At 44.8% G+C, this 26,887-nt stretch overlaps 1 protein-coding gene across 4 annotated transcripts in view; it reads left to right on the forward strand.

Annotated features, from left to right (window-relative positions):
- Window positions 1-26,887, forward strand: part of ATAD2B (ATPase family AAA domain containing 2B) — a 346,270-nt gene that overhangs the window by 228,058 nt on the left and 91,325 nt on the right. For all 4 annotated transcript variants that reach the window (XM_082251749.1, XM_082251750.1, XM_082251751.1 and 1 more), the window contains exons 22-23: window positions 5,355-5,514; window positions 19,550-19,672. In XM_082251749.1, the coding sequence (XP_082107875.1) occupies window positions 5,355-5,514; window positions 19,550-19,672 (283 nt within the window). The remainder of the gene's footprint in view (window positions 1-5,354; window positions 5,515-19,549; window positions 19,673-26,887) is intronic.

Here is a 26,887-nt window from a genome sequence, read left to right on the forward strand (position 1 = left end):
TTTGATGTTATTAGTGTTTAACAATTTAGTGATATCATCTGTATTTATTTGGGGTCCACCAACAACTCCATTTGTCCATCAATTGTCCACTAATTAGACCAAACTGTCTGCATTTAAGTGGTGTTTATAAGGTACACATTTCTCCCATTGATTCACTTACACTATTTGGCAGCGCCAACTTACCCTACCCCTTCACAAATGGAGAGGGTTAGTGTGCCTAACGAGGCCACAGACAGCAATAAAAACCTGACAAGTGTTCTAATCCCTCTTCTCTCTACCCACAACTAAAAAAAAAAAGTGTGCCTTTTTAGTTGTGGTTAGATTTTTATGGAGGTGTTTTTAATCATCTGGGCTTCTGAGCTGTGTGTGAGAGCAGTGGTCTTGACTCTCCCAAGGTTTTTTTTTTTTTTTTACCATGCTGTAGTACCTTAAAAACAAAAATAGGCTAAAGACAACATCAGATACTTTTATACTAGGTGTGATAGGAAAAGCTAATGTTATAGAACTAAATGATGCCTGTGGCTTTTTTAAAGAAACAAAAAAACAACAAAAAAAAAATGAAGTTAACGACTAAATTGCCCACCTCTATAGGTAGGAGCCAAGGTGGTGTTTACTGCTTTTCTAGTTCTAAAGTTTAGAATAAAACTAACTAGAAAGAATAATTTGCCTACCAATCACTTTTTAGGTAGGTCCCCTACCATATAACATCACATGTACCTAAAGGTAAAGTCTGTCTTGGAGTCAGATGGGGTCCTCAGTATGGTTTTTCTGTTGTCTTTTGACTACTGTTTGAGAACACTAAACGTTTGATGGCAGCTTCTTCTGCCTTGTTACCCATGCAAAGCTTTGTGCTGCATACACAGTAGACCACTATCATATGCATGCTGTTCATCAGTCTAAATTATATCATAAGACACACCCTTTTACATTACCTGTGTTCTATGGTATCTACTCATAGCTCTGGCTTTTTGAACCTTTCTTCATTGCCAGACCAATGGGGAGATAATTGTATTTTTTGTAACCTTTTACTGTGTTTATTCCTGGCTTTATTTGTGAGTCTTGCATGTTTTTTTTTTCGTACACAATGAGGGAAATTTATCAGTTTACTTGCAGAATCTTTATTAGCCTAATTTAGGTTGTCTATCTAATTAGCATAAAATTGTTCGCCTCCAAGGCCAGCCATAGACTGATCGAAATTTGACCTGTTTAGCAGGAACTGGGCGAATTTCGTTTTGTTTATAGCCAGGCCGGTTGTACCGAAGTTGATCTATTGATCAACTTCACTACAACCAGTCTTGTGTTTTTTTTTTTTTTTTTTTTTTTTGTGCGATCACTGGGAAACCTCACACTGGCAGAAAACAATAGCTATTTTCTTTCCTTCAACCAGTGGTTCCAAAATTGTGGGAAATAAAACTGAATTTTCCCACTCCCGCCACCATTCTCACATTCTTTGCTGCTATGACCACCTCTGCTTTTTAGGAATGCTTTCCCAAAGATTTTGGCACGTCTTTGGGAATTTGTACCCATTCAATCCAAAGACCATTTATGAGGTCAGGTACTGATGTTGGGCAAGAAGACCTGGCTCCCAATTATTTCAATTCAACCCAAAAGTTTTTAGTATGCCAGGGTTCCTCTACAAAAAAAACCTATAGGGAGAATTAAGTAGAGCTGGTGCTGCACTTTTCCAGTGTTAATTGCTCTTAATTCAAAAAACATCAGCAACAGTTTTGGTTCTGACAGTGTCTTTACGCCAAATTCAGGTAGTTATAATTTGCTTAATTTCTACATTATGGCTCAGCATCTGCGCCAAGTTCAAAATAAAATTCAAACGGTTTGTATGTTATAAAGGGTAGCTAAGACCAACTTTCTTTTGACGTACAGAGACCATTTTTCCAAAAGTCTCATATGCATTCTAAAAGTGGTGCAGCATGCTTCTAGACAAGTGTATATAAGCAAGTTCTAGACGGGTATATAAATTTGGTGCATGTTGTGCTCCTTTTAGAACATATGTGAGACTTTTTTTGCAAGATATGTCAGCACCAGACTATGAATTCCGGGGTATGTCTTTATGAAGCTGGCTTTATGTATAGGGTAACAGGAATGGGCCTTTTTAACTTGGCATACATTTTGAAAGATTTTAGCAGGTGCATTGAAATAACCTACAGGACAGAAGCGGGTAAAGATTTGAAGATAAAAAAAACAAACAAACATTTGTATAGCTGTTCAGGAGAATTTACCCCCCGTCTAAGGACCCGTGTAGATTAAACGCTAGTCATGTAGTGTAGTTACTTGTGTTTTGTAAGTTATGAGCATAAAATTTAAGTTTTACAATGATGGACTCTGCATTATGCAGTAAATCTCCCTCTATTTGTGTCTTTTCTGCAACATTTATCTGCATGAGCTGCTCATTTTGACAGACTGATGCATTGTTAAAACTCCAGGCAGATGTGAAAACCTCTGTTAGGTGCATTATAATAAATGATTGCTAAGAGTGTTTTAGGCTGTTGTGCGTAGCAGTATGTAATTCTTCTATGCATTCTTTCCATCTCTTGTGCACTTACGGATACCTGATTTACAGCAGGGGTTTCTTTAGCTAGATTGAGAGATTTGGTAAAGGACGGGAGTGAACAGCACAAGCTCTGTCTGCAGCCTCTCTTGGCGTTTAATACATAGTCCCTCAGATGGTCATATTTCAGGCAGCAATAACAGTTTAGGCATGAGGCAGCTGGTGCTCCTTTAGCTTGAGAGGCTGTATAGGATAGGAGGCGGGATACTGAAAAAACAAAGCTATAAAAAGATATACAAAAATAAAATAATTTACCTGTAAATAATGATCATTAAACGCCTGTAAAGCGTTTTTATGTACTTGGAATGAATATTTAAATTGCAATTCATCCAGACTGTTCAACATACAGTTGAAATTGCTTTACATACTTCAAAAGATGCACTGTCTCTGCAAAACAATCACTAGACCGTTTATATAAAAAAAAAAAAAATTGTTCCCATAAGAGTTTAGGCATGTCCTTTACCTGTAAAAAAAAAAAAAAAAACTCCTTGTGTGGACATCAAAAGCCTTGAGCTTGCCACTGGGCAACCAACATCATCTTGGGTTTGGTGTCGGCAGGTTCAGAGCAGTCATTCCAGTGACCATTTATATATTATGCCCCTTATACCTCCTCTGGCAGGGAGGGACCTGTGCTAGGGAACAGACCAGTCAAATTTGCTAGCTAGTTCAAAGTCACGTTACAACTTCTGGTAGTATTAAACATTTTTAGTTAGCACAATAAAAAAAATTCTGTAATAGCTTTACAACTGCCCTGTAATAAACTATGGGTTAACCCCTTTACAGCTGCCCTAACACATGTGCGTTGGCAGAAGGGTGGGCTTGAAAATGCATGCGTTGTGCATGTGTTGCTGGGCGGCCAATGTTTGTGCTGGGAGCATATTCTCAGCACAAAGGCCGAGCTGTCAGACTGCTCTCAATCTGGGCTAAAGATTAGTAGTTGGTCCAATTATCTGCATCAAATTATGTGACTTCTGTGACAATGGTCACATGGTTGCTGATCCTTTCTGCCCCCTGAGTCTTCAGAACTGTTTCAAGGGATGCTGGGATGGATGGCAGGGGTTAAACATCTTACCGCAACATTTTGCAGTAGTCCCTGCATGCAAGCGTGACTCCGTAATATGTCTAAGAGAGAGAAGCCACCCTGAAACTGGAAACCTGGGGCAGTAATCATGGCACCAATTTCAGCTGTAACATAGGCAAGAATTAAAAGATAAAGAAGCTGCATGTTCGGTAAGCGTTCAAATCAGCTGCTGAAAGCGATTAAAAACAGAAGCTTTTTAAAAGCACTTTATTAACCGTTTGCCACCGTACTTCAAAAAGAGGCCGGCGGCTAAGTGGCTTCTTTGCCCTGGATTATGTATCTGATCCAGCACTTCCGTACCTGCCACCTTGGCTGTGCTGTGATTAGTTACAGCACAAGCCGATCAGGGAGCACCGGCCAATGGTTAATCGCTGACACCCGCTCATCGGCTATGTTATTCGGGGAAGGGAGCTCTGTGTTGTAAACACAAAGCTCCAACTACTGACAGGCGATTATGCTTTTTTTTTTTTTTTTTTTCCCCCTGCAAAGCAGTGTAAAAGAACAGTAAGATTGCTCAGGAAAAGCACCACATAAAACAGTAAACATTGTAAGGTACACATTTAACACCCTTGATCACTCCTAGATATTAACCTATTCCAGCCAATGTCATTGGTACAGTGACCGTGTATAGTATTAGAACTGATCACTGTATTGGTGTCACTATTGATGTCGGTGTTGGTAAACCTGGTCAGATAGTGTCTGATTGCCTGCTGTATCATCAGTCCCACTATAAGTCGCTGATCACCGCCATTACTAGTATAAAAAAAATAAAAAATCCAGTATCTATTCCAGGCGCTAAAACTTTCACGCAATCAAAAAATACTTATTTTGTGCGTTTTTAGTTTTTTTTTTTTGTTAGTTTTTTTTACAAAAAACATGTAGCGGAATACATTTTGGGCTATATTCATTAGGAAATTCGATTTTTTTTTTTTTTTTATTGGATAGGTTTTATAGGAGAAAATAAAATATATATTTTCCAAATTTTCTGATTTTCGTTATAATGCAAAATATAAAAGACCCACGTGGTGATTAAATACCACGAAAATAAAGCTCTGTTTGTGTGAAAGAAAATTATAAAAGTTGTATGACAATGCAATTGCCAGTTAGCACAGTGCTGAATAGCAAAAAATGGCCTGGTCATTAGGAGGGATAAAATCATCCAGAGCTCAAGTGGATACAGGGAAAAAAAATTACAGAAAGTGCTTTAAACATTTAAATACTTGATTTTTGTGTCCTTTTAGCTGCAGTTTATTAAATTGGTGACATGGTCTCTTTAACAGTGAGACAGGATGTTTATTGTGACAATAAAATGAACCTGTTAAGGTAGCTAAGGACCTTTTTCTCAGACAGCAGTGTGTCTGACAGACTAGACCTAGAGAGTCTTACCGTAGCCATCTCATCAAGACTGTAAGATGAATAGTGATTATATGTAGTCTGTAAATATATGGAAAATAGGCACTCAAGGCATTAAATATAGGTACCTAACTTTTCTTTCTTATAAGCATAAAGAACAGGCACTCCCACTGTAAGCCTGGTGAAGACTGAGAATGGCACCAGCCGAATAAAAAAAACTGTCCATTAACGAAAAAGCAACTAGACAGTGTTTTATCCATTTGCCTGGAGCTCTTCTTTTAGCACCTATACTATTCAATTTGTTTTCTTTTTCTTGAACTGGTTTAAACTAATTGCTAGGCATTTGTTCTGCAGGTCTCAGATTACCTAGAAGTTATCAGAGAACCCATGGACCTTTCCACCATCATGACCAAAATCGACAAGCACCACTACATGACTGTGCGGGACTTCCTGCTGGATGTGGACCTGATCTGCAGCAATGCTTTAGAGTACAATCCCGACAAAGAACCTGGAGGTAATGATGCTAAGAAACAAAGTGCTACTGCAATTATTGTTCTCCCTTCTGCGGGCTATTATTGATCTTTAAACCTCTCTCTGCCAGATGGGAGATGTGCTGAAAAGCAGCTCATAATTACTCCACACTGTCAGTCAAGGGAAAAATTTGTGCGGCAAGACGGGAGCCATGTTGGCCTATAGATAATACTTTGTAAGGAAAAAAAAAAAAAAACCTGCCTTTTTTTATTGCTTTCCAGTACTATATTTTTATTATTGATTCTCTGAATAGCCGAGTGCATAAGATAAAATGCTGCCTTGAAATCTATAAAGTTATGTTTTACCCAGCTATTTTCTGTACTTTGTATCAGCCAGCATATTTTGCAGTTGTTAAAGCACACGAGATCCTGTATTATTCACTGAGGTCATTTTGGCATGTTCCTTTGTGACCTAAAGTTTCTCGGTTTAACCAATTTGCTACCTTTTCCGAAAAATAAGGTGTTTACTGCTCCTGCTTTTTACAAGTGTCTGCTTTAATGGGGTTTAAAATGAACCTATCATGAGGGTGATATGGGGAATGCCTCTTTTCTCCTTCTAGTAAATGCTAGTTGTGTGGCTGTTAAGCTGACCTGATCTTCTGGCTAAAGGTAAATTCCAATTGTTTTACAGGTATAAAATAGGGAAGAGCAAAGTGTTAGGATTTTATAGATGTCTGTGTCCTTGGCTAGATTTCTCTATCGCTCATTGACAGACGTAGTCTTCTTGATTGTCAAGAGCTGGGTTATGTTGTCTCCGCAGGAGTAGGACTAGGCAGAAAGACAAAACGTTCTGGCTCCACCTTAGGGGCAGTCCCTGAGGGTATATCCTCCCTCTCTCTGCTACAGGGAATCAGTTTTTTTTCTGTCTAGTCAGGAGTAAGGACCTAAGTTCCTTGCTGGGATCTTTTGGTCCTGGCAAGATTTTTTTCTTTAGAAAAAACATTTTTTTAGGTAGTTTTTCTCCAGTGTTTTTTTCCTGTGAGATCTTCAAGCAAAAACGCCGGACTGGGCGACACTAGTGGTCACCCCAGCCGGCCTACGAGCGCGCGCAGACCATTGCATTGCGCTTGGTCGGCCGCGACACATTCAAGTAAGTATGTGGGGCCGGGCGACGGGCTGGATGTTGAGATCCAGTGGTCACCCCGGTTTCTGCCTACGAGCGCGTGCAGACCAGAGCTCCGCGCTGGGTCGGCCGCGACGGAGTCCCAGTGGAGGGACTGACCTTGCGAGTTAAAAGTCTGGCTTGGACGCCAGGAACCAGAGAGTCGAGGCGTCCGGAGTGGTCCACAACCCCCCACCCCGGTGGAGAGGGTATTGTGAAGAGAGGGTGCCTGTCGGTTTGGTATGGTGAGTAAACGTTCCCTTTTTTCTTTCCTCGTTATGAGGCAGTATGAATTATGGGCCCCTCCATACATGGTCAGTATATATCTGACACTAAAAAGTCCCCCTTGTAAATACAGTATGTGTTTGTGGGAAGTGGACTTGGTTTGAGAGCTAACACTCTACCCAGCAGACTGTAACATTACAGCAGACATAGGAGGTATAATCCTACCTTATTTGTAGTGTATCTCCTGTAGATCCATATATCGCCACTTAGCAGAGATGCAGGTGGATGTGCTGGAAAAACGATTTCGGCGGTCCGCCGCCATTTTGCCGTAGACCAAGTGCATGTATGTCCTCAGGTCACGCCGGCCGCCATGTTTTTGGAGTCTTATGTCTCTTGTATGGGGGCGGCCATGTTTCATGAGCCCAGCTACCTCGTGGAGAGCTGGGAACGCCGGAAGGCGTACACAGGGGGCGGAGCCACGTCCTTCTACCCGGGAAAAAGCAACAGCTCCTTCCAGTCTGTAAAAGACAGACACTGACTGCAGTTGGTTGGAAACTTCACTGCATCGGTTGGTGAGCCTTGAGGGTCCCTCTCTCTCTCTGTGGGGATCGAGAAGCAGGTACTCTGAGGGGCGCTATTGCGCTAGGGGGAGACACAAAAAAAAAAAAAATTTTTGTTTTTTCTGGCAAAAGTGTCCTGAATTAACATGGACCCTGCCACTCATGTATCTCCTCCGGATCCCCTCGAGGGGTCTGCAGGATCCTCCAGCACCCCACTGACGATTGAATCATTGTCAGCTATTATGGAAACTTTTGTGTCCCGGGTGGAATTGGCTTGTCAGGGACAGGGCGCAAGAAAGCGACCCCCGCCTAACCCCTTATTATCTGAAACCTCGGATTCAGACTCTGAGCCTATTTCTGCAGTTGCAGGTACTTCATCTGGGATTGGTGTCTCGGGTACTGTCTCTTCAGACAGTGAGGAGGATGTTTCGGCATCAGCCATAGCCAGAGAGGAAGCGTTGGTAAACGCACTCATTGTATCTGTTCAAGAAACCTTAAGATTACAGGGTATTCCGTCGGAAATAGCTGAAACTGAAATCCCTTTTGGGACTAAAAAACGCATCAAAGTGGCGAAGGTTTTTCCATTGCCCAAATGTTTTGGCAATCCAATCGAAGAAGAATGGCGTCTGCCAAAACGCACTTTTACTATTTCTAAACGCATTAACAGGCGTTATCCGTTTGAGGAAACCCTCATTAAGAAATGGACAGAACCACCTGTGGTGGATTCACCAATTGCTAGATTGAATAAAGCCACGGTTATTCCTCTAGAAGACGCTCCGTCTTTTAAAGATCCAGTGGATCGCAAGATAGAAGCTATGTCTCGCACCATGTTTTCCTTGATTGGATCAGCTTTCAGACCTATAATAGCTATTGGTCTGGTTTCGCAGGCTGTAACTGAATGGACCAAGTGGTTACGCCGGGACTTAGAAGAGGTCCCTCAGGCGGTATCAGATTTGTTGGAACAAATGATACAGGGGTTACAGTTTGTATGTGATGCGGCGTTAGACGCCACTCCATTATTGGCGCGAGCATCAGTCTCAGCAGTGGTTCTCAGGCGTACACTGTGGCTAAAAGGTTGGTTAGCCGACCAAGGTTCCAAAAAAGCATTGGCTAATATCCCCTTTTTAGGAGAGCGTCTATTTGGAGCCAACTTAGATGAGATCATTAAGGATCTCACGGGTGGAAAGAGCACCTTTTTACCGCAAAATTTTAAAGGTAAAGGAACTCGTCAAAGACGAGGGCCTTCTTTTTCTGCTCACAAGAGGTTTTTTCGTCCCGCGGGTGAAAAAATTAAGTCCTCCAAAGCTCCTTCAGGAGGCGTCAGGGGTCGTTGGTCGGGCAAGCAAAAGCCCGCCCCCTCCAGACCTGAAGATAAATCGTCCAAAGCCTGAAGGTGCGCCCCCACCCATAACTGGGGTGGGGGGACGTCTTCGCCGGTTCCCGGATCCATGGCTTTCCAGAATCCCGGACAAGTGGGTTTGCGAAGTCATAAGGTCAGGGTACAAGATCGAGTTTCGATCTCTCCCACCGGCGCGATTCTTCCCTTCCAATATTCGACTATCCCCGGATCGTTTACAAGATCTGCGGAGAGCAGTCACGGATTTACTACAACAAGGAGTGGTAGTCCACGTTCCTTGGACAGAACGTTTTCAAGGGTTTTATTCAAACCTATTTACAATACCCAGGAAAGAGGGCAAAGTGCGTCCAATTCTGGACTTAAGGGCACTCAATTCTTTCGTCAACATAAGAAGATTCAGAATGGAGTCCATTCGCACAGTAGCAGCCTTCCTGCATCCAGGGGATGTCCTAGCGTCCATAGACATCAAGGACGCATATCTTCACATTCCCATTTTCGCAGGACATCAGCGGTTTCTACGCTTTTCCGTAGAAGAGAACCACTATCAGTTTGTGGCGTTACCTTTCGGTCTCGGCACGGCTCCTCGGGTCTTCACGAAGGTGTTGGCCCCAATGTTGGCACTACTGCGCCAAAGAGGCATATCGATTCTTGGTTACCTAGACGATCTTCTGCTTCATGCAGAGTCTCCTCAGACCTTGCTACAAAACATAGAAATTACTATGATTTCTTTACAGGAATTCGGGTGGCTGGTGAACCAGCAAAAGTCATTTCTGGTTCCCACCCAGAGGCTCGAATATCTGGGTCTAATTCTAGACACAGTCAGGACAAGAGTTTTCCTTCCGGTAGGGAAACTCCGAAAGATTCAATCAGCAGTCCAGTTGTTACTATCCAACAGCTGGTCTTCCCTTCGGACTTGCATGAGGGTTCTGGGGTTGATGGTGGCTTCCTTCGAAGCAGTCCCATTTGCCCAGTCCCATACCCGAATTCTTCAGCAAGAGATTCTTCTCAGATGGAATCGGAATCTGGAATCCCTGGACAATCAGATCCGATTGAGCAAACAGACCAGAGAGTCTCTGGTCTGGTGGCTTCGGTCTCCGATGCTCAGCCAGGGAAAGTCATTTCTGCCAATATATTGGACGATAGTGACCACGGATGCCAGCCTATCCGGATGGGGAGGAATTCTCGGTCAGTTATCTGTCCAGGGACTTTGGTCCCAGGAAGAATCCAGGTTGCCGATAAATGTATTGGAACTGAGAGCGATCAGACTTTGTCTGATTCACTGGACCGAGCAGCTCCAGGGCAGCCCGGTTCGGATCCAGTCGGACAATGCCACGGCCGTGGCTTATGTCCATCACCAGGGGGGCACCAAGAGTGTCCGAGCGGCCAAAGAAGTGGCTTGCATTCTTCGCTGGGCGGAACGATTTGTTCCAGCGATCTCTGCGGTGTTCATTCCGGGGGTGGAGAATTGGCAGGCAGATTATCTCAGCCGTCAGACCCTGGATCAGGGGGAATGGTCCCTCCATCCAGACGTTTTCCACCAGTTGTGCCTACGGTGGGGCACCCCGGATGTGGATCTGTTGGCATCACGATTCAACAGGAAAGTTCAGAGATTCGTGGCTCGCTCCCGCGATCCTCTAGCAGAAACCGCAGACGCACTGTTCGCCCCGTGGGGGCAATACCAGCTAATATATGCCTTCCCTCCTCTCGCGTTACTGCCAAGACTTCTTCGCAGGGTAGAGGAGGAAGGAATCCCAGTAATCCTGGTAGCTCCGGACTGGCCTCGTCGAGCTTGGTACGCCGACATGGTCAGACTGGTGGCGGACGTCCCATGGAGACTTCCTCTCAGGGAGGATCTACTGTCTCAGGGACCGATCTTCCATCCTGCTTTACGATCGCTGGCTTTAACGGCCTGGCTATTGAGACCCAGGTGCTGAAGGACAAAGGTTTGTCAGCTTCAGTTATTCCTACTCTAGTTGAAGCAAGGAAAGCGACTTCCAGAAAGATTTATCATCGTACATGGAAGTCCTACATTGCATGGTGTGAACCTCTGGGGTTCCGTCCACGGTCTTATTCGATTAGTCGAATATTAGCTTTTCTGCAACAAGGGGTTGAGCAGAAACTGGCCTTGAGTACTATCAAGGGTCAGGTCTCAGCATTAGCTATCTTCTTTCAGAAGCCTTTGGCTACTCATTCCTTGGTGCGGAATTTCATCCAGGGGGTGCGACATCTGGCTCCGCCAGTGCGCGCGCCGTTACCACCCTGGGATCTTAATTTAGTGTTGTCGGTTCTTCAGAAACCTCCCTTTGAAGATATTAGGGAGATTCCTCTACCTACGTTGTCCCAGAAGGTGGCCTTCTTGGTGGCTATTACTTCTGCACGCAGGGTGTCAGAACTGGCCGCATTATCTTGTCGTTCACCATATCTGGTGGTTCATAGAGATAAGGTGGTTCTTCATCCGAATCCATCCTTCCTACCAAAAGTGGTTTCAGAATTTCATCTGAATGAAGAAATTGTATTACCTTCCCTGTGTCCTAAGCCCAGTCATCCTCGGGAGTTTGCTTTACACTCCTTGGATGTGGTCCGGGCGATCAGGGTATACTTGAAAACGACAGACTCGTTTCGCAAGACGGATTCACTTTTTGTGATCCCGGATGGACCCAAAAAGGGGTTGCCTGCATCTGCCGCGACCATTTCCAGATGGATCAGACAGACGGTGGTACAGGCTTATTCTATTAAGGGTCGGGAGCCACCGTTCCCTGTTAAGGCGCACTCCACTCGGGCGCTTAGTGCGTCATGGGCCTTTCGCCATCAGGCGTCAGTGGTCCAGGTGTGCAAGGCGGCTACCTGGTCGTCGGTGCATACCTTTACAAAACATTATAAAGTTGATGTAATGGCATCATCTGATGCCGTGTTTGGCCGCAAGGTTTTGCAGGCCGCCATTTGAGGAGACCAGTGGTCTGCCTCGAGGGTTTTTTTCCCTTGGAAATTTTTCTTTTTAGTCTCATTCCTTGTTTATAATGAGCCTTTAAAACTTCTAGTTTGGCACCGGTTGGGCCTTCTAGATTGGATTTGATTTTTGTCAATCCCACCCCTCATTTGTGGCACTGCTTCTGGATGTCCCAGCTCTTGAGAATCAAGAAGACTACGTCTGTCAATGAGCGATAGAGAAAAATGGATTTTTTGTAAGATCTTACCGTAAAATCCTTTTCTCTTAAGCTCATTGACAGACGTAGTACCCGCCCCTCTATCATTGAGTTGGGTTGGGTTAAATTCTCTGTTACTGCTTTAGAACAGAACTGATTCCCTGTAGCAGAGAGAGGGAGGATATACCCTCAGGGACTGCCCCTAAGGTGGAGCCAGAACGTTTTGTCTTTCTGCCTAGTCCTACTCCTGCGGAGACAACATAACCCAGCTCTTGAGAATCAAGAAGACTACGTCTGTCAATGAGCTTAAGAGAAAAGGATTTTACGGTAATCCATTTTTTTTCACACTTCTGTTCTATGCAGACTGAAAAAACATATAGTTGAGCAAGGAAGGGTTAAAACTTCTGACATTTTTTTATTGCTGTATCTGCCTTCTTGTGACTACTGCATCCCCCATTTCATGTACTGGTGTTACAGGGACAGTAAGTGACAATATATATCCCCATTAGGGTCACAGATGGAAATAAAAAGCTTTGTTGAACTAGGTCCTGCCACAGATTAGAATCAGGTGTGTAAAATGTACAAATAGTGGACACGCCATGCAGTCACGCCATGTACAAATAGTGAACACACCATGCAGATCCCGAAATCCAACCTAAAACCCCTAGTTACGAGACTTTACCGTACACTCATTCTGAAAAGTATGCGAATGCCAATAGAGATTTATTAAAGTGGCAAGTAACCACCAGATAAGGTAAAACATTACCAGAATACCCAGTATAAACCATCCATAACATTTTGTAACAGATGCTATGAATCTCCAATTAAATCTATGCATCATATTGTATATCAAGATACTAGATGCAGCAGGTTCACCGTGGTCCCATCTTTACCCTCATTAGGTCTTGTACTGTGAACCGTCCTAGTTTATTACTGTAATGTAGTGTGGCTGCATATTATCCACTGCCAAAACAAAATCCTTGCATAACCATGCCTCTTACTGTCATGCCGTTCCCTTTTTTTTTTTTTCCATTCGTGTCTCCTAGGAGATTGAATGCTTTTTGTAGTTTTTTCATTTTCTACACCTCTATCAGAATTTTCAATATTCTGTGGATCATTTTTCTTTTCTTCAAATTTTCTATAACTGCTTGAACTTGTCTTTGTACATCAGCTACTCAGATCATCAAATTTTCTTCACTGCCTTTGAGAGTATACTAGGCCCCTGCTGGACAGAAAACTGCTAGATCTGGCTGTAATGTGAGCCTTGGGCACTGGACTCTGCTTGTGGCACTTCCCAGACATTTAATGTACTGGTTTATTGGCTACAGAACACTTTACAGGACCAGAGCCGTGATGCAGCCGTTCACATGTGATCCAGTCTCCTAAAAACATCCTTGTGCATATGCCTAAACAAAGCCGGGATTAACTTGGTTGTCATCTTTGGGCATCGAGCGCTACACTGTGGTGCTTCCCAGTCCCAGTGTACTGTTGGGTGTATAGCTGTGGAAGCCCTACTATTTTCCCACTAATGTATATAGTTCATCGTGAATATGACAATTGCTCTCTGAGATCTGCGTTCTGTCTCGTTCCAGACATTCTGTTCTGTTAGCTGCAGTGTGTTTTCTAGTCAAGGCCATGATACAGTCTGTAACAGCACCAATCCCTGACAATTTGTCATACGGAGCTTACACTGAATGAAAATATTCCCTCAGCACTTCTCGTACTGTCTCAAGTGACCAGCCAGCTCATTTTTGTAACTATTTATTTCAGGCTGGAATATATAAGTGTTTCCTCAGAGTGGCTGTAAAAAGCCTACCCTCTTCACTTATTGTGGGGAATTGTGGGCCGGTCTGATAAATGGCATTTCCCCACTGAACTCTGTTTTCTAGTGCCTGGCAAACAATTGCGTTCTGTTATGTTAGCTGCAGACTATTTCACCAAGTTGTTAATGTGGCCCGTTCCGATAGGACCCAGTCATGTACGTCTCCATTTTCTACATATTCTGATCATTCCAAAACTGATATACTGCGTGTTCTACTGTGCACTTTCCTGGCTTAATCATCAGCCCTTACTGGACCCAAACTCCTAGTAAGTTGATCTTCTATTAATCTATCACTGGAAGTTATTAAGCACGTTTCATTTTTTTCCTACCCTTGATACAGGGACACTTCAGACTGATGTTGAATACCTGTCATTTACCAGGGGGAAGTATTGCACATTGACAATCTGTATTCATTCTCCCACCTTATCTGCCTGGAAGAAGGTCTTTCTGTTTGCAGCTCCTGCTTCCTCGACACTGTGTAATTTCTAGTCTCTGGTCTGAATCCACTGTCTCCCTGTAGTGATTTTGTCATTGCTGGTCACTGACAGCACTCACTAACTTCTCAGTTTGTGAGTATGTAGTGCATTGGCTCATCGGGCCTTGTTTGCTTTCACTACTCAGTAAAGCCGGTTTTTGCCCAGATTTTCCAAGACAGTCCCACTGCAAGGGTGACACTGGCCCACACACTTTTTTTGAATAGCAGGGATTTTTCCATTTCTTTTTACTTTCAAATGACATTTAGGGATCCTGTTACTGTGTAAACCTCCTCTGCAAAGCCATTTTCAGCTCAATACATTCAGCCACTAGACCATTTGGTATCAACTTAAGATTTTGTTTTTTGTCTCTCCGCACTTAATGCAAAAAAAAAAATCTACTTTTAAGTGCTACCAAGCGTCTTTTTTTTTTTTATTTGTGCGCAGCTTTCTTCTAAACTAATTTCTGTTCCTCCACACTTATGTTAGTCTGAGGAGCACATAGGGTTTACATTTTCAATGCACTGGCATTAGGTGGCAGGTCATCACAGGGGAGTCCCAAATGCCCAAGAGACCCATCTTTGATTTAGGAGAAAAAACTAGGGGAAATGCTTGGTTAATGGTAGCATATAATTCTTGCCAGTATCATACCAGTTTAAGGGATTTTTAAAACTTAGATAAGATCTCCTTTTCCTGATTTACAATTCTTAGGTAAAAGCAGATCATTCTGCGGGGGTCCAGTACATCTGTAAGCTCACCTATGTCTTGCATCCTTTTTTGCATTACTCGATAATAGCAATGGTTTGAGAGTTGGGAAGTATAGCAGATATTTTCTATGTTCAGATGGGCAGTCTAACCACAACCTTTAAATTCCTGCCTGGACACATTCATTTAATAGACTAGCATGCCCAGGGCACAGAGGCACAGTGTAAATGTTGAAGGAAGGTAGTACTCGTACTTAGAATTCCTATCTTTTCTGACACAGATTTTTTTGATTATTAACTGTATATCTTTAGCCAAACTTTTTATTTGTCTATTTTTTGCCTGAAGTTGTGAAGTGATTGAACTTATTTCAGCTTTTTATCAGTCTGGAATACCTGTTGGAAATTCAGCCTAATCGGAGAAGAATGTAAACTCTCCCCATGTCACCAAAAGTGGTTAACTGCTGCCTGTGTTTCTACTGGAGTGATTACCCCTCACTTATTCTAACCTGATAGAGGTTATAACAAGTCTAGCCAGGGGGAAAATAAAAGCTTTGGTTGGTCTTTTACTTTAACCTATAGTCCGTCAAGTGCTAGTGTTAAGTTTAATACACTGTTTATAAAAACTTAAGGAACACTTTTTAATCAGAGTACATTAAACTTCTGGGATATTGATCAGGTCAGTTAAGTAGCAGAGGGGGTTTTTAACCATTTTCAGCTGATTTAGTGTTAAATTAACAGGTGCACTAGACAGGCAACAATGAGACAACCCCCAAAACAGTAATAATTTTTTTTTTTTTCCCCTAGTCATTTTTTTCTGACTGTTTTTCACTAGTTTTGCACTTGGCTAGGGTCAGTGTCACTACTGATAGCATGAGGCGATACTTGGACCCTATAGAGGTTGCTGAGACATTCCAACTCCTCCAGGGTGGCACATCAATACGTGGCATTGCCAAAAGGTTTACTGTGTCTCCCAGCATAGTCTCAAGAGCATGGGGGAGATTCTGGGAGACAGTTACTCTAGGAGAGCTGGATGTGGCTGTAGAGGGTCCTTAACCTAGCAGCAGGATCGGTATCTGTTCCTTTTGTAAACACTTTGTAAACACTGCCAGAGCTCTAAAAAATAACCTCCAGCAGGCCACTGGTCTGAATGTCTCTGACCAAACAATCAAACAGACTTCATGAGGGTGGCCTGAGGGCCCGATGTCTGCTAGTGGGCCCTGTGCTCTCACTGCCCAGCACTGTGGAGCTCGTTTGACATTTGCTATTGAACACCAGAATTGGCAGGTCCTCCACTGGCGCTCTTTACTGTTCACAGATGAAAACACTGGTTTCCCCTAAACACGTGACAGATGTGAAAGAGTCTGGAGAAGCCATGGAGAATGTTATGCTGCCTGTAACATCGTTCAGCACGGCCGGTTTGTTGGTTGGGTCAGTGGTGGTCTGGGGAGGCATATCTATGGAGGGACGCACAGACCTCTACAGGCTAGACAATGGCACCCTGACTACCATTAGGAATCAGGATGAAATCCTTGGACCCATGGTCAAACCGTACGCTGGTGCAGTCGGTCCCGAGTTCCTCCTGCACGACAGAGCCTGGCCTTATGTGGCGAGAGTATGCAGCCAGTTCCTGGAGAATGAAGAAATGAATACCATTGAATGGCCCCCATGCTCACCTGATCTAAAGCCACTAATACACCTCTGGGACATTGTTTCGGTCCATCTGACACTGTCAGGTTTCACCTCAGGCTTTCGTCCATTCGCGCTGACGAGGCGCGGGTAGAGGAGAGCCGATCGGGGGGCTCTCCTGACAGGGTTGGGAGGGGGTCTGCACTAATAATCAGCGCATTGATTATCTGTGCAGACCCACCAGGGGTGCCCACTAGAGCCCACCAGGGATGCCAATCAGTGCTAATTAAAGGTGTCAATCAGTGCCTATTAGGGATTCCAATCAGTGCCACCTAACAGTGCCCATTAGTGCCGCCTATCAGTGCTCCTCAGTGTGGCCTCATCATTGCTCATTAGTTCGGGCGGAAATATACTTATTTACAACATTTTTAACAAACTTTTTTTTTTTTCCAAAATTTTATTTGTTTAGCAAAAAAGAAACCCAGAGGTGATCAAATACCACCAAAAGAAAGCTCTATTTGTAGGAAAAAAAATGATAAAAAGTTATGTTTGGATACAGCGTTGCATGACCGTGCAATTATCATTCAAAGCGTATCAGCGCCAAAAGCTGAAAATTGGCCTACGCAGGAAGGGGGGTAAAGTGCCCTGTATTGAAGTGGTTAGAGTGGAAGTCCAGGCTAGTACTAACTAGGCTTAAAACTGCCCCCCCTTCTAATGCCAAGCTTAACAAGTCAAAATCTGCATATAACTTCAGCTTCTTTTATCTGTGCGTCTACCAATAGCACTAACATGCAGTAAAGGTAACCCATTTCCATTTAAAATGTTTAGGTTTGTGCCAGGTTTACTTCATCCACTTCAGGTTCGGAAGGTTTTACCCCCTTAATGACCAGGCCATTTTTTTGCGATTTTTGGCACAGCGTTACTTAACAATTGCACGGTCGTTTGACGCTGTACCCAAATACAATTGATGTCAACCCCCCCCCCCCCCCCCCCACAAATAGAGATACATATTTTTGGTAAAACCCCCAAAAAGCGTATATTGGTTTGCGCAAGTGTTATAGCGTTTAAAAAAGATGGGATAGATTTTTTTACTTTTTTTATTTATTTTTTTTAGTATCGGTGGCGATCAGCAATTTCTAGTGGGACTGCGACATTGCGGCGCACAAATCGGAGACCAGTGAAACCAATACAGTGATCAGTGCTAAAAAATATGCACCGTTACTGTATGACACTGGCAGGGAAGGGGTTAATACTGGGGTTCATCAAGGGGTTAAGTGTAAGCCTAATTGTGCTTACCAACTGTGGGGGGGGGCTCTGTGAAAGGCACACGGAGATCAGTGTTTCAGCTTAGCTGAGAAACACGATCTCACTGTGTCTGTCTGACAGGAGAGTCGCCTGCTTTTTTTACATAGGCAGGCGGCTCTCCTGTCACATTCCCCGAAGATTAGGGGAGGCTGGCGGCTATTGTGCCCGCTCTTCCTGCAGTCTGGCTCCCGCTGTGTCTAATCACAGCGGAAAATGTAACTCCGGTGGCACACGCGCGCCGCTGAGACCGCGTGCACAAAATCATGTACGTGATTATGTGCAGCTGAGCCGCCCTGCCGCAATAAATCTGTGTGGGGCAGTCGGCAAGTGGTTAAAGGGTAAGTCCACTTTCATGGGGGGAAAAAATGGCAAATAAAAAAACAATATAGCGTATTGAGTAAATGACCTTTCCTTTTCTATCTGCAGCCGTTTTAATTCTCTGAAATTGCAATGTGGCTACCTGGAGTTCTGTACACAGAATGTGTACAGAACGTCCCCCACACACATTTCCTGCTTGTGTGATTGGCTCACTGATTTTCCCAGAAGTCTGCCTAAGTTACAAGTAGATTTCTGGGAAATCCCTAGAACAAAAATGTTATTATTATTATACTCCCAATAGGAACACGTCTAAAGGGATTCAGGCCCAGCAGATTTCTTCATTGGTGTCCTTTAGCTTCCACAGCTGATTGATAATTATGAATCCACTCCCAGTCCCACTCAGCACAGGGGAACAAACAGGGATTTCTTCAGAATAATAAGGAAGGAATCTGCAACAAAGTTTGTTAAAATCCTTGCAATGTACAGAGATCACCGGGGGGGGGGGGGGGGGGGGGTTCTCAACAAAAGTGGAGTTACGCTGTAAAGCAGAATTCAACACTAGTTCCAACTAAGCTTAAGACTGCTCATTCAATGCTAGTGCTAAGCAAGCTTAAAACTGATCCCGCTTCTACAACCTATACTATGTACTCTAAAAGAAGAAAGATGCTTCTGTTTACCGATTCAAAAATGCTTATACTTACCAATTCTCAAGACGCTTCAATCATGCGATTGGCTCCCAGCTCTGGCTTCAGGGGAGAGGAGGGACATAGTAATCCTTTGAGTGGCATCACTATCCAGGCATTCCATCTGTTATCGATAACTCTCTCCTCCTCCCAGAGCTGCGCCGCTGATGAGTTCCCTTGACCAGACCGCTCTGAGTATAAGTATCAGCATCTTCCTTCTACAGGGTAGTTAGTATAGGTTTCAGAAGAGGGTGGGAGCAGTTTTAAGCCAAATACTAGCATTTAATTCTGCTTTAAAGTAAACCTGGCATGAACCTGAACAATGCAAATGGAGCAAGTATCAACTTTACAGACTGCATGTCCGTGCTATTGGTATACCCACAGACAAAAGAAGCTGAAATTATATTCCAATTTTGACAGAGCCCATCTGCAATTTTTCCATTATATGATCAGTTTGACTTGTACACGTTTTAATTATTTTTATCCAGGCCCCATTTTATTTCATTAAAAAGATATGTGGCTGCATTGTATCAGAGCTCCACACTTTTAAGCTGCTGTTGGCTTTGTAGGCTCCTACAAACTATGTGTATTTGACCTGTAAAAATTGGGAAACCCAACATGCTGATTTGCTGTAGCGTGCTCTACAAAGTAATATTTTTCTATTTTGTCTGATGAGTTTCTCACTGCATTGTCTTGTACAGATAAAATCATCCGACACCGCGCCTGCACGATGAAAGACACCGCACATGCCATCTTTGCTGCTGAACTGGATCCTGAATTCAACAAACTGTGTGAGGAGATTAAAGAATCCAGAACCAAGCAAGGTATATGTTCCAACATGCATTCATGCCTGACCGTTTTCAATTAAAACTCATTTCAAACAGCAGAATGTCAAATGGTGATTATCCTGGGTTTTGTGCGCACATGGATACTTAATCTCTCTGTCAATGAGGATATTGTATTGGCTTTCTTCAGATTCTGTTGTGACTCCTATAGGAGATTTGTCTCCATGCTACAAATTCATGCAGTGAGCTTCTACTGCTTTTTGGGATCTGTTGCTAAAGTCCTAAAACCTCTTGTACGGAAGGTTTTCATGAAGTGCAAAAAAATTGGCTATTTTCCAGAAATTAGGAGCAGTCATGTGCTTTCTCTCCATGTGTCATATCAGGTAGCCTGTTTAGCCCTAAAAAACAAAACCACAATCCCCAGCTCACTTACCTGCTAGCCTGCAACAAAACCGAATTGGCCCTGGCTAACAGTTCACATTAAAAACAAGTGGTTTAGTTGCAAACTTGTGTGAGCTGCAGTAGCTACGTCAAGGCACCCCAGTGTACTGAGGTTCTAACTCTCTAATTTTGAGTCTCCCAAATTGAGCACATATAGCAATGGATAAACGAAGGGCAGGTTTTCCCGGAGGTAGCCCACCTCTCCTTTAAGGTGCGGGGACGCATGGAACACCCAGAAACGGCACAATGGCAGCTAAAGGTATCAAGTGTGTCCCCACACCAATTCACAAACTGTACAAACGGCAATCACCCCAACCTATAACTAGCCTTTGCAGCAAGGAGCACATCTAAAACAAACAAATTCCCAGTTCACCAGCCAGCCTGCAACAAAACTATTTGACCCTGTGTAACAGTTTACGTTAAAAACAAGGTGTTTAGTTGCACACATTTGCAAAGGTGTGAGTCGCAGTGGCCAGGTCGAGGCATCCCAGTATACTGCAATCCTAGCCCTATAACTTTAAGAGTCTCCCAAATTGGAACACGTATAGCAATGAATAGATAAAGAGCAGGTATGCCCACTCCTCCTCCTCCCACCCAGCAAGGACACAATGGCAGCTGAAGGTATACAGTGTATTGCCCTTCCATGTGCTCCTTGCTGCAAAGGCTAGTTATAGGTTGGGGTGGCTGCTGTTTGTAGCATTGCCAGTCCTAATCTACTAATTTTCTTTTGTCCCTATGCTGCGGAGAGCAGGCTAGGGGAGGGGTTTAAGTAGTTAATGAAGGGGAACTAGGCAGGTCTGGTACTATTAAGTCCACTTTTTTTTTTTAATCTTATTTTATATCCAAATCTAAATGATCGCTTGCCTAGAGCATTCTTTAGTTTATCAAGTGAAGAATCAGCCTTGATCCTAACAGTGCAGCACCATATTCTCTCAGCGCTATGATCTCTACATTGAAAACTGCTGATCTGTGCTTTTTCTCGTTTGTTCATTGACGGACACAGCTTCTGGTATTCTTAACCATTTGGTTATACTGCTCCCTACAGAAGTAGGACACTAGGCAGAAAAAAATTGGCTACACCCATGGGCAGTCCCAGGGGTTATACTCCCGCTCTCTGCTATAGCCACTCAGTTTTTTTTTTTCTGCCTGGTCAGGAGTAAGGACCTAGTTCGTTGCTGGGATCTTTGGTCCTGGCAGCATTTTTTTTAGATGGAAAGTTTTTTCCTCCTGGGTTTTTCCTGTGGGATCTATAATCGACTGCCAAACTGCATAATCTAGATCCAGTGGTCGCCCCTGTCTGGCCAGTGAGCACATGCAGACCTCAGCACTGCGCTAGGTTGGCCTTGACATAGCCCTACTGGGCGGGGGCTGGCCCTGGGAGTAAACGTCTCGCGGAGTTGGATCCGACCCTGCTTTGGCCATATCGATCTGGTTCCTGGTATGGTGAGTAGCTGCCCCCCCCTCTTCCCCTTGAGCGTTTTGGGGTGGACGTGGGGCCCTCCATGGGAAGGTGCCCCAGGTTCTCCTCCGTCCTGGCACAGGTTTGATTGGTGCTGCCAGCGTGGTGGGGATTTCCCTTAGCAGTGTTTTTACACTTATTCTGTGGGTCCAACTGGTGGCTAATGGAGTCTTTGGAGCACATCTCCCCACCTGATCCCCCTCTGAGGCTGCAGGGCCCTCCGGGTCCCGACCATCCATCCATGCACTGACGGCAGTCCTGGAGTCCCTTGTGTCCTGGGTGGGAGGGGATTTTCTTGCGATGGGTTACCAAAAAGCGCCCTCGGCCTTCCCCTGAATCTGATTTGGCCGCCTTGGATCGTGGGTAACCCTGATGGGTCGGCAACCAGGTGCTCTGAATACTCAAATAGTGAGGATGATTCCTCCATGTCTGCAATCGTGCAGGAAAAGGCGCTGGTGGACCCACTGATTGTATTTGTGCATGAGCCTCTAAAAATGGGAGACACAACTGTGACAAGGGCACAGGTTCCCTTGGCACTCACAAACCACCCAGAGCAGCACCCCGCCTATTTTGACAGAATTGTTGCAAAAGTTAGGACGAACGAAGCGCCCACTTGGGGTCCCTAAGCGGTTTGCTAGGCATTACCCCTTTGAAGAGTCCTTTTTCAAAAAGTGGTCTGTTCCACCGGTGGTGGACCCTCAGCTTTCCAGGTTAAGCAAAGCAGCCATGATTCCGCTTGACGAGTCTCTGGCCTTTAAGGACCTGACTGATAAAAAAGGCAGAGGCTCTGGCCCACCATATGTTCACCCTGGCTGGCTCGGCATTGAGGTCGTTGCTCACCATTTCCCTGGTGTTGCCAACTTTGACTGAGTGGGCTAAACATTTGCGCCATGACCCGGAGGGAGATCAGCTCTCACCTGTCCAGGGGCTGCAGTTTCTGTGCTGCATCTTTGAATGCAGCTCTCCTAGTGGCTCGGCTCTGTTTCTGCAATTGTCCTTGGCTAACATGCTGGTCTGCGGACCAGACTTCTACAAAAAAAAAAAAGCCTTGGCTGTTCTTCTTTTTCAAGCAGATCGCCTGTTTGGAGCTACCCTGGATGACATCATTAAGGGTCTCTCTGGGGAAGAGTACCTTTCTTCCGCTGGCTACTGAGTACAAGACCCTCATTGCAGACATGGGCTCTCCTTTTACTGTTGGATCCAAGCAAACTTGGTTTCACAAGTGGATAGCGGCTTCTTCAGACCCAAAGACGAGGTTCCTTCAGCATGAAGGTGCGCCCTCATCTGTATCTGGGGGTGGGGGGGAAGTCTTCGCTGGTTCCCGGACAAGTGGGTCCACGAAGTCATACGATCCGGATAAAAGATTGTGTTTCATGCTCCCCCCCTGGAAAGGTTCTTTCCTTCCAACATGCAACTGTCCCCAGGCTGTTTACAGTGCCTCTTTGGGGCGGTGCTAGATCTTTGCTTCAAGGGGTGATTGTCCCGGTTCTGATTGCGGAACATTTTTCAGGGGCATTTACGCAACCTTTTTACATTTCCCAGAAAGGAGAGCAAAGTGCGTCCAATCCTGAACCTTAATGCGCTTTGTGCGGGTTCAGAAATTCAGGATGGAGTCCATTCGCACAGTGGTGGCTTCCCTGCATCAGGGGGATTTTCTTGCCTCCATAGACATCAAACATGGCTACCTTCACATTCTAATATGTGTCGGTCACCAACGCTTCCCCCTGCTGGGAGAGGAACATTATCAGTTTGGGGCATTACCATTTGGTCTTGCCTCCACTCCCCGGGTCTTCACTACAGTGTCGGCCTCAGTACTGGCATTGTTATGCCAGCTGGGCATCATGGTCCTGGGCTATTTGTACAACCTCCTTCTGTGAGCAGGGTCTTCGGCTGCTCTGGCTGAAAACCTGGAGATCACCATACGAACTCTGAAGGATTTCGGCTGGATTCTGAATCTTCGGAAGTCAGCCTTGGTCCCTACTATGAAACTACACTATCTGGGGCTGACTCTGGACTTGGCCTTAGCCAGAGTATTTCTTCCTCCGGACGAACTTCAGACACTCCAGGTTGCAGTTCGTCTCCTGCTGACCAGCATATGGTCGTCCTTCCGGACTTGTATGTGGGTATATGTGCCTATATTCCATCCGTCCAGCGGATCGGATGGGATCGGGTGAGAACGGACTGACGGTCCGCTGACATCCGATTTCCCCCATAGAGATGGATGGGGAACTGTCAGCTGTGTCTCCGCACACAGCGCGGAGACACAGCTGTCCTCCTGCTGCTCAGCGGGGGATCGGCGGCTCGATCCCCCACTGAGAAAAACGGACTCCGTCCAACGGACGGAGTGTGTGAAAGAGCCCTTAGTCGCTGGCTTTGACGGCTTGACTGTTGAAAGCCAGGTGCTGAAGGATAGTGAATTGTCTGAATCAGTGATTCTTGCGCTGTTAAAAAAAAGCTTGGAAATCTACTACTTCTATGATCTGCCATCGTACACGGAAGACGTATATTGCGTGGTGTGCATCCCTTGGGGTTCCTATCTGCTCTTTTTCGCTGGCTCGGATCTTCACCTTCCTTCAATGGGGGGGTTGAACAGAAGTTGGCCTTGAAGACTATCAAGGGCCACTATTGGCTTTGGTGGTTTTTCTTCCAACGACCCTTGGCTACATCTCTGGCACGTACCTCTCTTCAGGGTGTTTGGTTCTTGGTCTCTCCGGTGTGGTCTCCTTTGCTGCCTTGGAACCTCAATTTGGTACTTTGGGTTCTCCAGAAGTCTTCCTTTGAGATTCTTTGGGAGATTCCCCTGCTTACGCTATCCCAAACAGTTGCCTTTTTGGTGGCTGTCACCTCTGCGCACAGGATGTCGGTCCTGGTGGCGTTATCCTGTCCATCCTATCTGGTGATTCACAGGAATAAGGTGGGGCTTTACTCCTGTCCGTCATTCCTTCCTAAAGTGGTCTCTGATTTTCTTTTGAATATAGACATTGTGTTGCGTTCCCTGTGTCCTAGGCCTAAACATCTGTAGGAAATTGCATTGCATGATTTGGATGAGGTCCGGGCAATTAGGGTGTACCTGGCAGCTAAGGAGTCTTTCAGGAATTCGGACTCTTTGTGCTCATGGATGGCCTCGTAAAGGGTTGTCCACTCCCTCTGCAACCATTTTTAGACTGCTCAGAGAGACAGTAGTTCGGGCCTATTCTATTAGGGGTCAGGTTCCCTCTTTCCCTGACCAGGCGCACTCTACTAGGCCGCTTAGTGCCAATGCTAGAAGCTGTGTCCAAAACAGTAAATGGGATTTTTGACTTGCCATTAAATCCATTCTCTAAAGTTCATTGACGGACACATCACCCACCCCTCTGTGGAGTTATAATTCTCCTGACACTGCTTGTAACCAAACTGTTTGGCTATAGCAGAGACAGGGAGTATACCCCCCTTGGACTGTCCATGGGTGTAGCCAGAATTTTTTTCTGCCTAGTGTCCTACTCCTGTAGGGGGCACTATAGCCCAATGGTTAAGAATACCAGAAGCTGTGTCCCGTCAGTGAACATCAGAGATATGGATTTTACGGTAAGTCAAAAATCCAATTTTCTAACCCATTGCAACAAGTTCTTTTTATTTTTTTGCAGCTTCGGTTTGGAAATAAATCAAATAACCTGTGTTGAATTGGACGTTAAATTTACTTTTGCTTTTAGATTTTTCATTCTAAAGACCTGTAACATTCTCTCAAAACGTTATATAAAATTCCCACGATATCCTGAAGCCAGATTGAGCAGCACTTTTAAAAGTTCCTTTAAAAGTTCATGTGTGTAGAAATGCAGACTTCACACCTTCAGTTTGTTCTCTGCATCTTCCATCCCTAAGATATACATATCTCTACATGTAAAGCTTCCTGTAACTTGCAAGGTAAGGCTTTGTATAATTTTATTTCTGTATGATCCCAAGTGCATATAATTTGACTGCAGAGTGAGACTGATGTAACTGGGAATTTTCAGTCTGCAGAATCTCAGGATTAGGTGTTCCAGAACACTGTTGACCAAGGGTATGTTTTATTTTGTAAAGATGGTAAACAAATCTCTTAGGCAACTAGGCTGTGTGAACAGCTTGCAATTCTTAAAACCGAAAGACAAATTTAGGCTTACTATAATGTGCCTTTTTAAGCGTATATAAACCCAAAAACAAAATTTCATATTTCTCTATCGCTCATTGACAGACGTAGTCTTCTTGATTCTCAAGAGCTGGGTTATGTTGTCTCCGCAGGAGTAGGACTAGGCAGAATGACAAAACGTTCTGGCTCCACCCTAGGGGCAGTCCCTGAGGGTATATCCTCCCTCTCTGCTACAGGGAATCAGTTTTTTTCTGTCTAGTCAGGAGTAAGGACCTAAGTTCCTTGCTGGGATCTTTTGGTCCTGGCAAGACTTTTTTTCTTTAAGAAAAATACATTTTTTAGGTAGTTTTCTCCAGTGTTTTTTCCTGTGAGATCTTCAAGCAAAAATGCCGGACTGGGCGACACTTGTGGTCACCCCAGCCGGCCTACGAGCGCGCGCAGACCATGGCATTGTGCTTGGTCGGCCGCGACATATTCAAGTAAGTATGCGGGGCCGGGCGACGGGCTGGATGTTGAGATCCAGTGGTCACCCCGGTTTCTGCCTAAGAGCGCGTGCAGACCAGTGCGCTGAGTCGGCCGCGACGGAGTCCCAGTGAAGGGACTTACTTTGCGAGTTAAAAGTCTCGCTTGGACGCCAGGTACCAGAGAGTCGAGGCGTCCACAAACCCCCACCCCGGTGGAGAGGGTATTGTGAAGAGAGGGTGCCTGTCGGTTCGGTATGGTGAGTAAACGTTCCCTTTTTTCCTCATTTTGAGGCAGTATATATTATGGGCCCCTCCACATATGGTCAGTATATATCTGATACTTACAAGTCCCCCTTGTAATACAGCATGTGTTTGTGGGAAGTGGACTTGGTTCAAGAGCTAACACTCTACCCAGCAGACTGTAACATTACAGCAGACATAGGAGGTATAATCCTACCTTATGTGCAGTGTATCTCTGCAGATCCATATATCACCTCTTAGCAGAGTGCAGGTGGATGTGCTGGGAAGACGATATCGGCGGTCCGCCGCCATTTTGCCGTAGACCGAATGCATGTATGTCCTCAGGTTACCCCGGCCGCCATGTTTTTGGAGTCTTATGTCTCTTCTATGGGGGCGGCCATGTTTTGTGAGCCCAGCTACCTCGTGGAGAGCTGGGAAACGCCGGAAGGCGTACACAGGGGGCGGAGCCACGTCCTTCTACCCGGGAAAAAGCAACAGCTCCTTCCAGTCTGTAAAGACAGACGCTGACTGCAGTTTGGAAACTTCAC

This window comes from Pelophylax lessonae, assembly GCF_965119305.1.
Source record: "Pelophylax lessonae genome assembly, chromosome: 3".
In the NCBI taxonomy this organism is placed as follows: domain Eukaryota; kingdom Metazoa; phylum Chordata; class Amphibia; order Anura; family Ranidae; genus Pelophylax; species Pelophylax lessonae.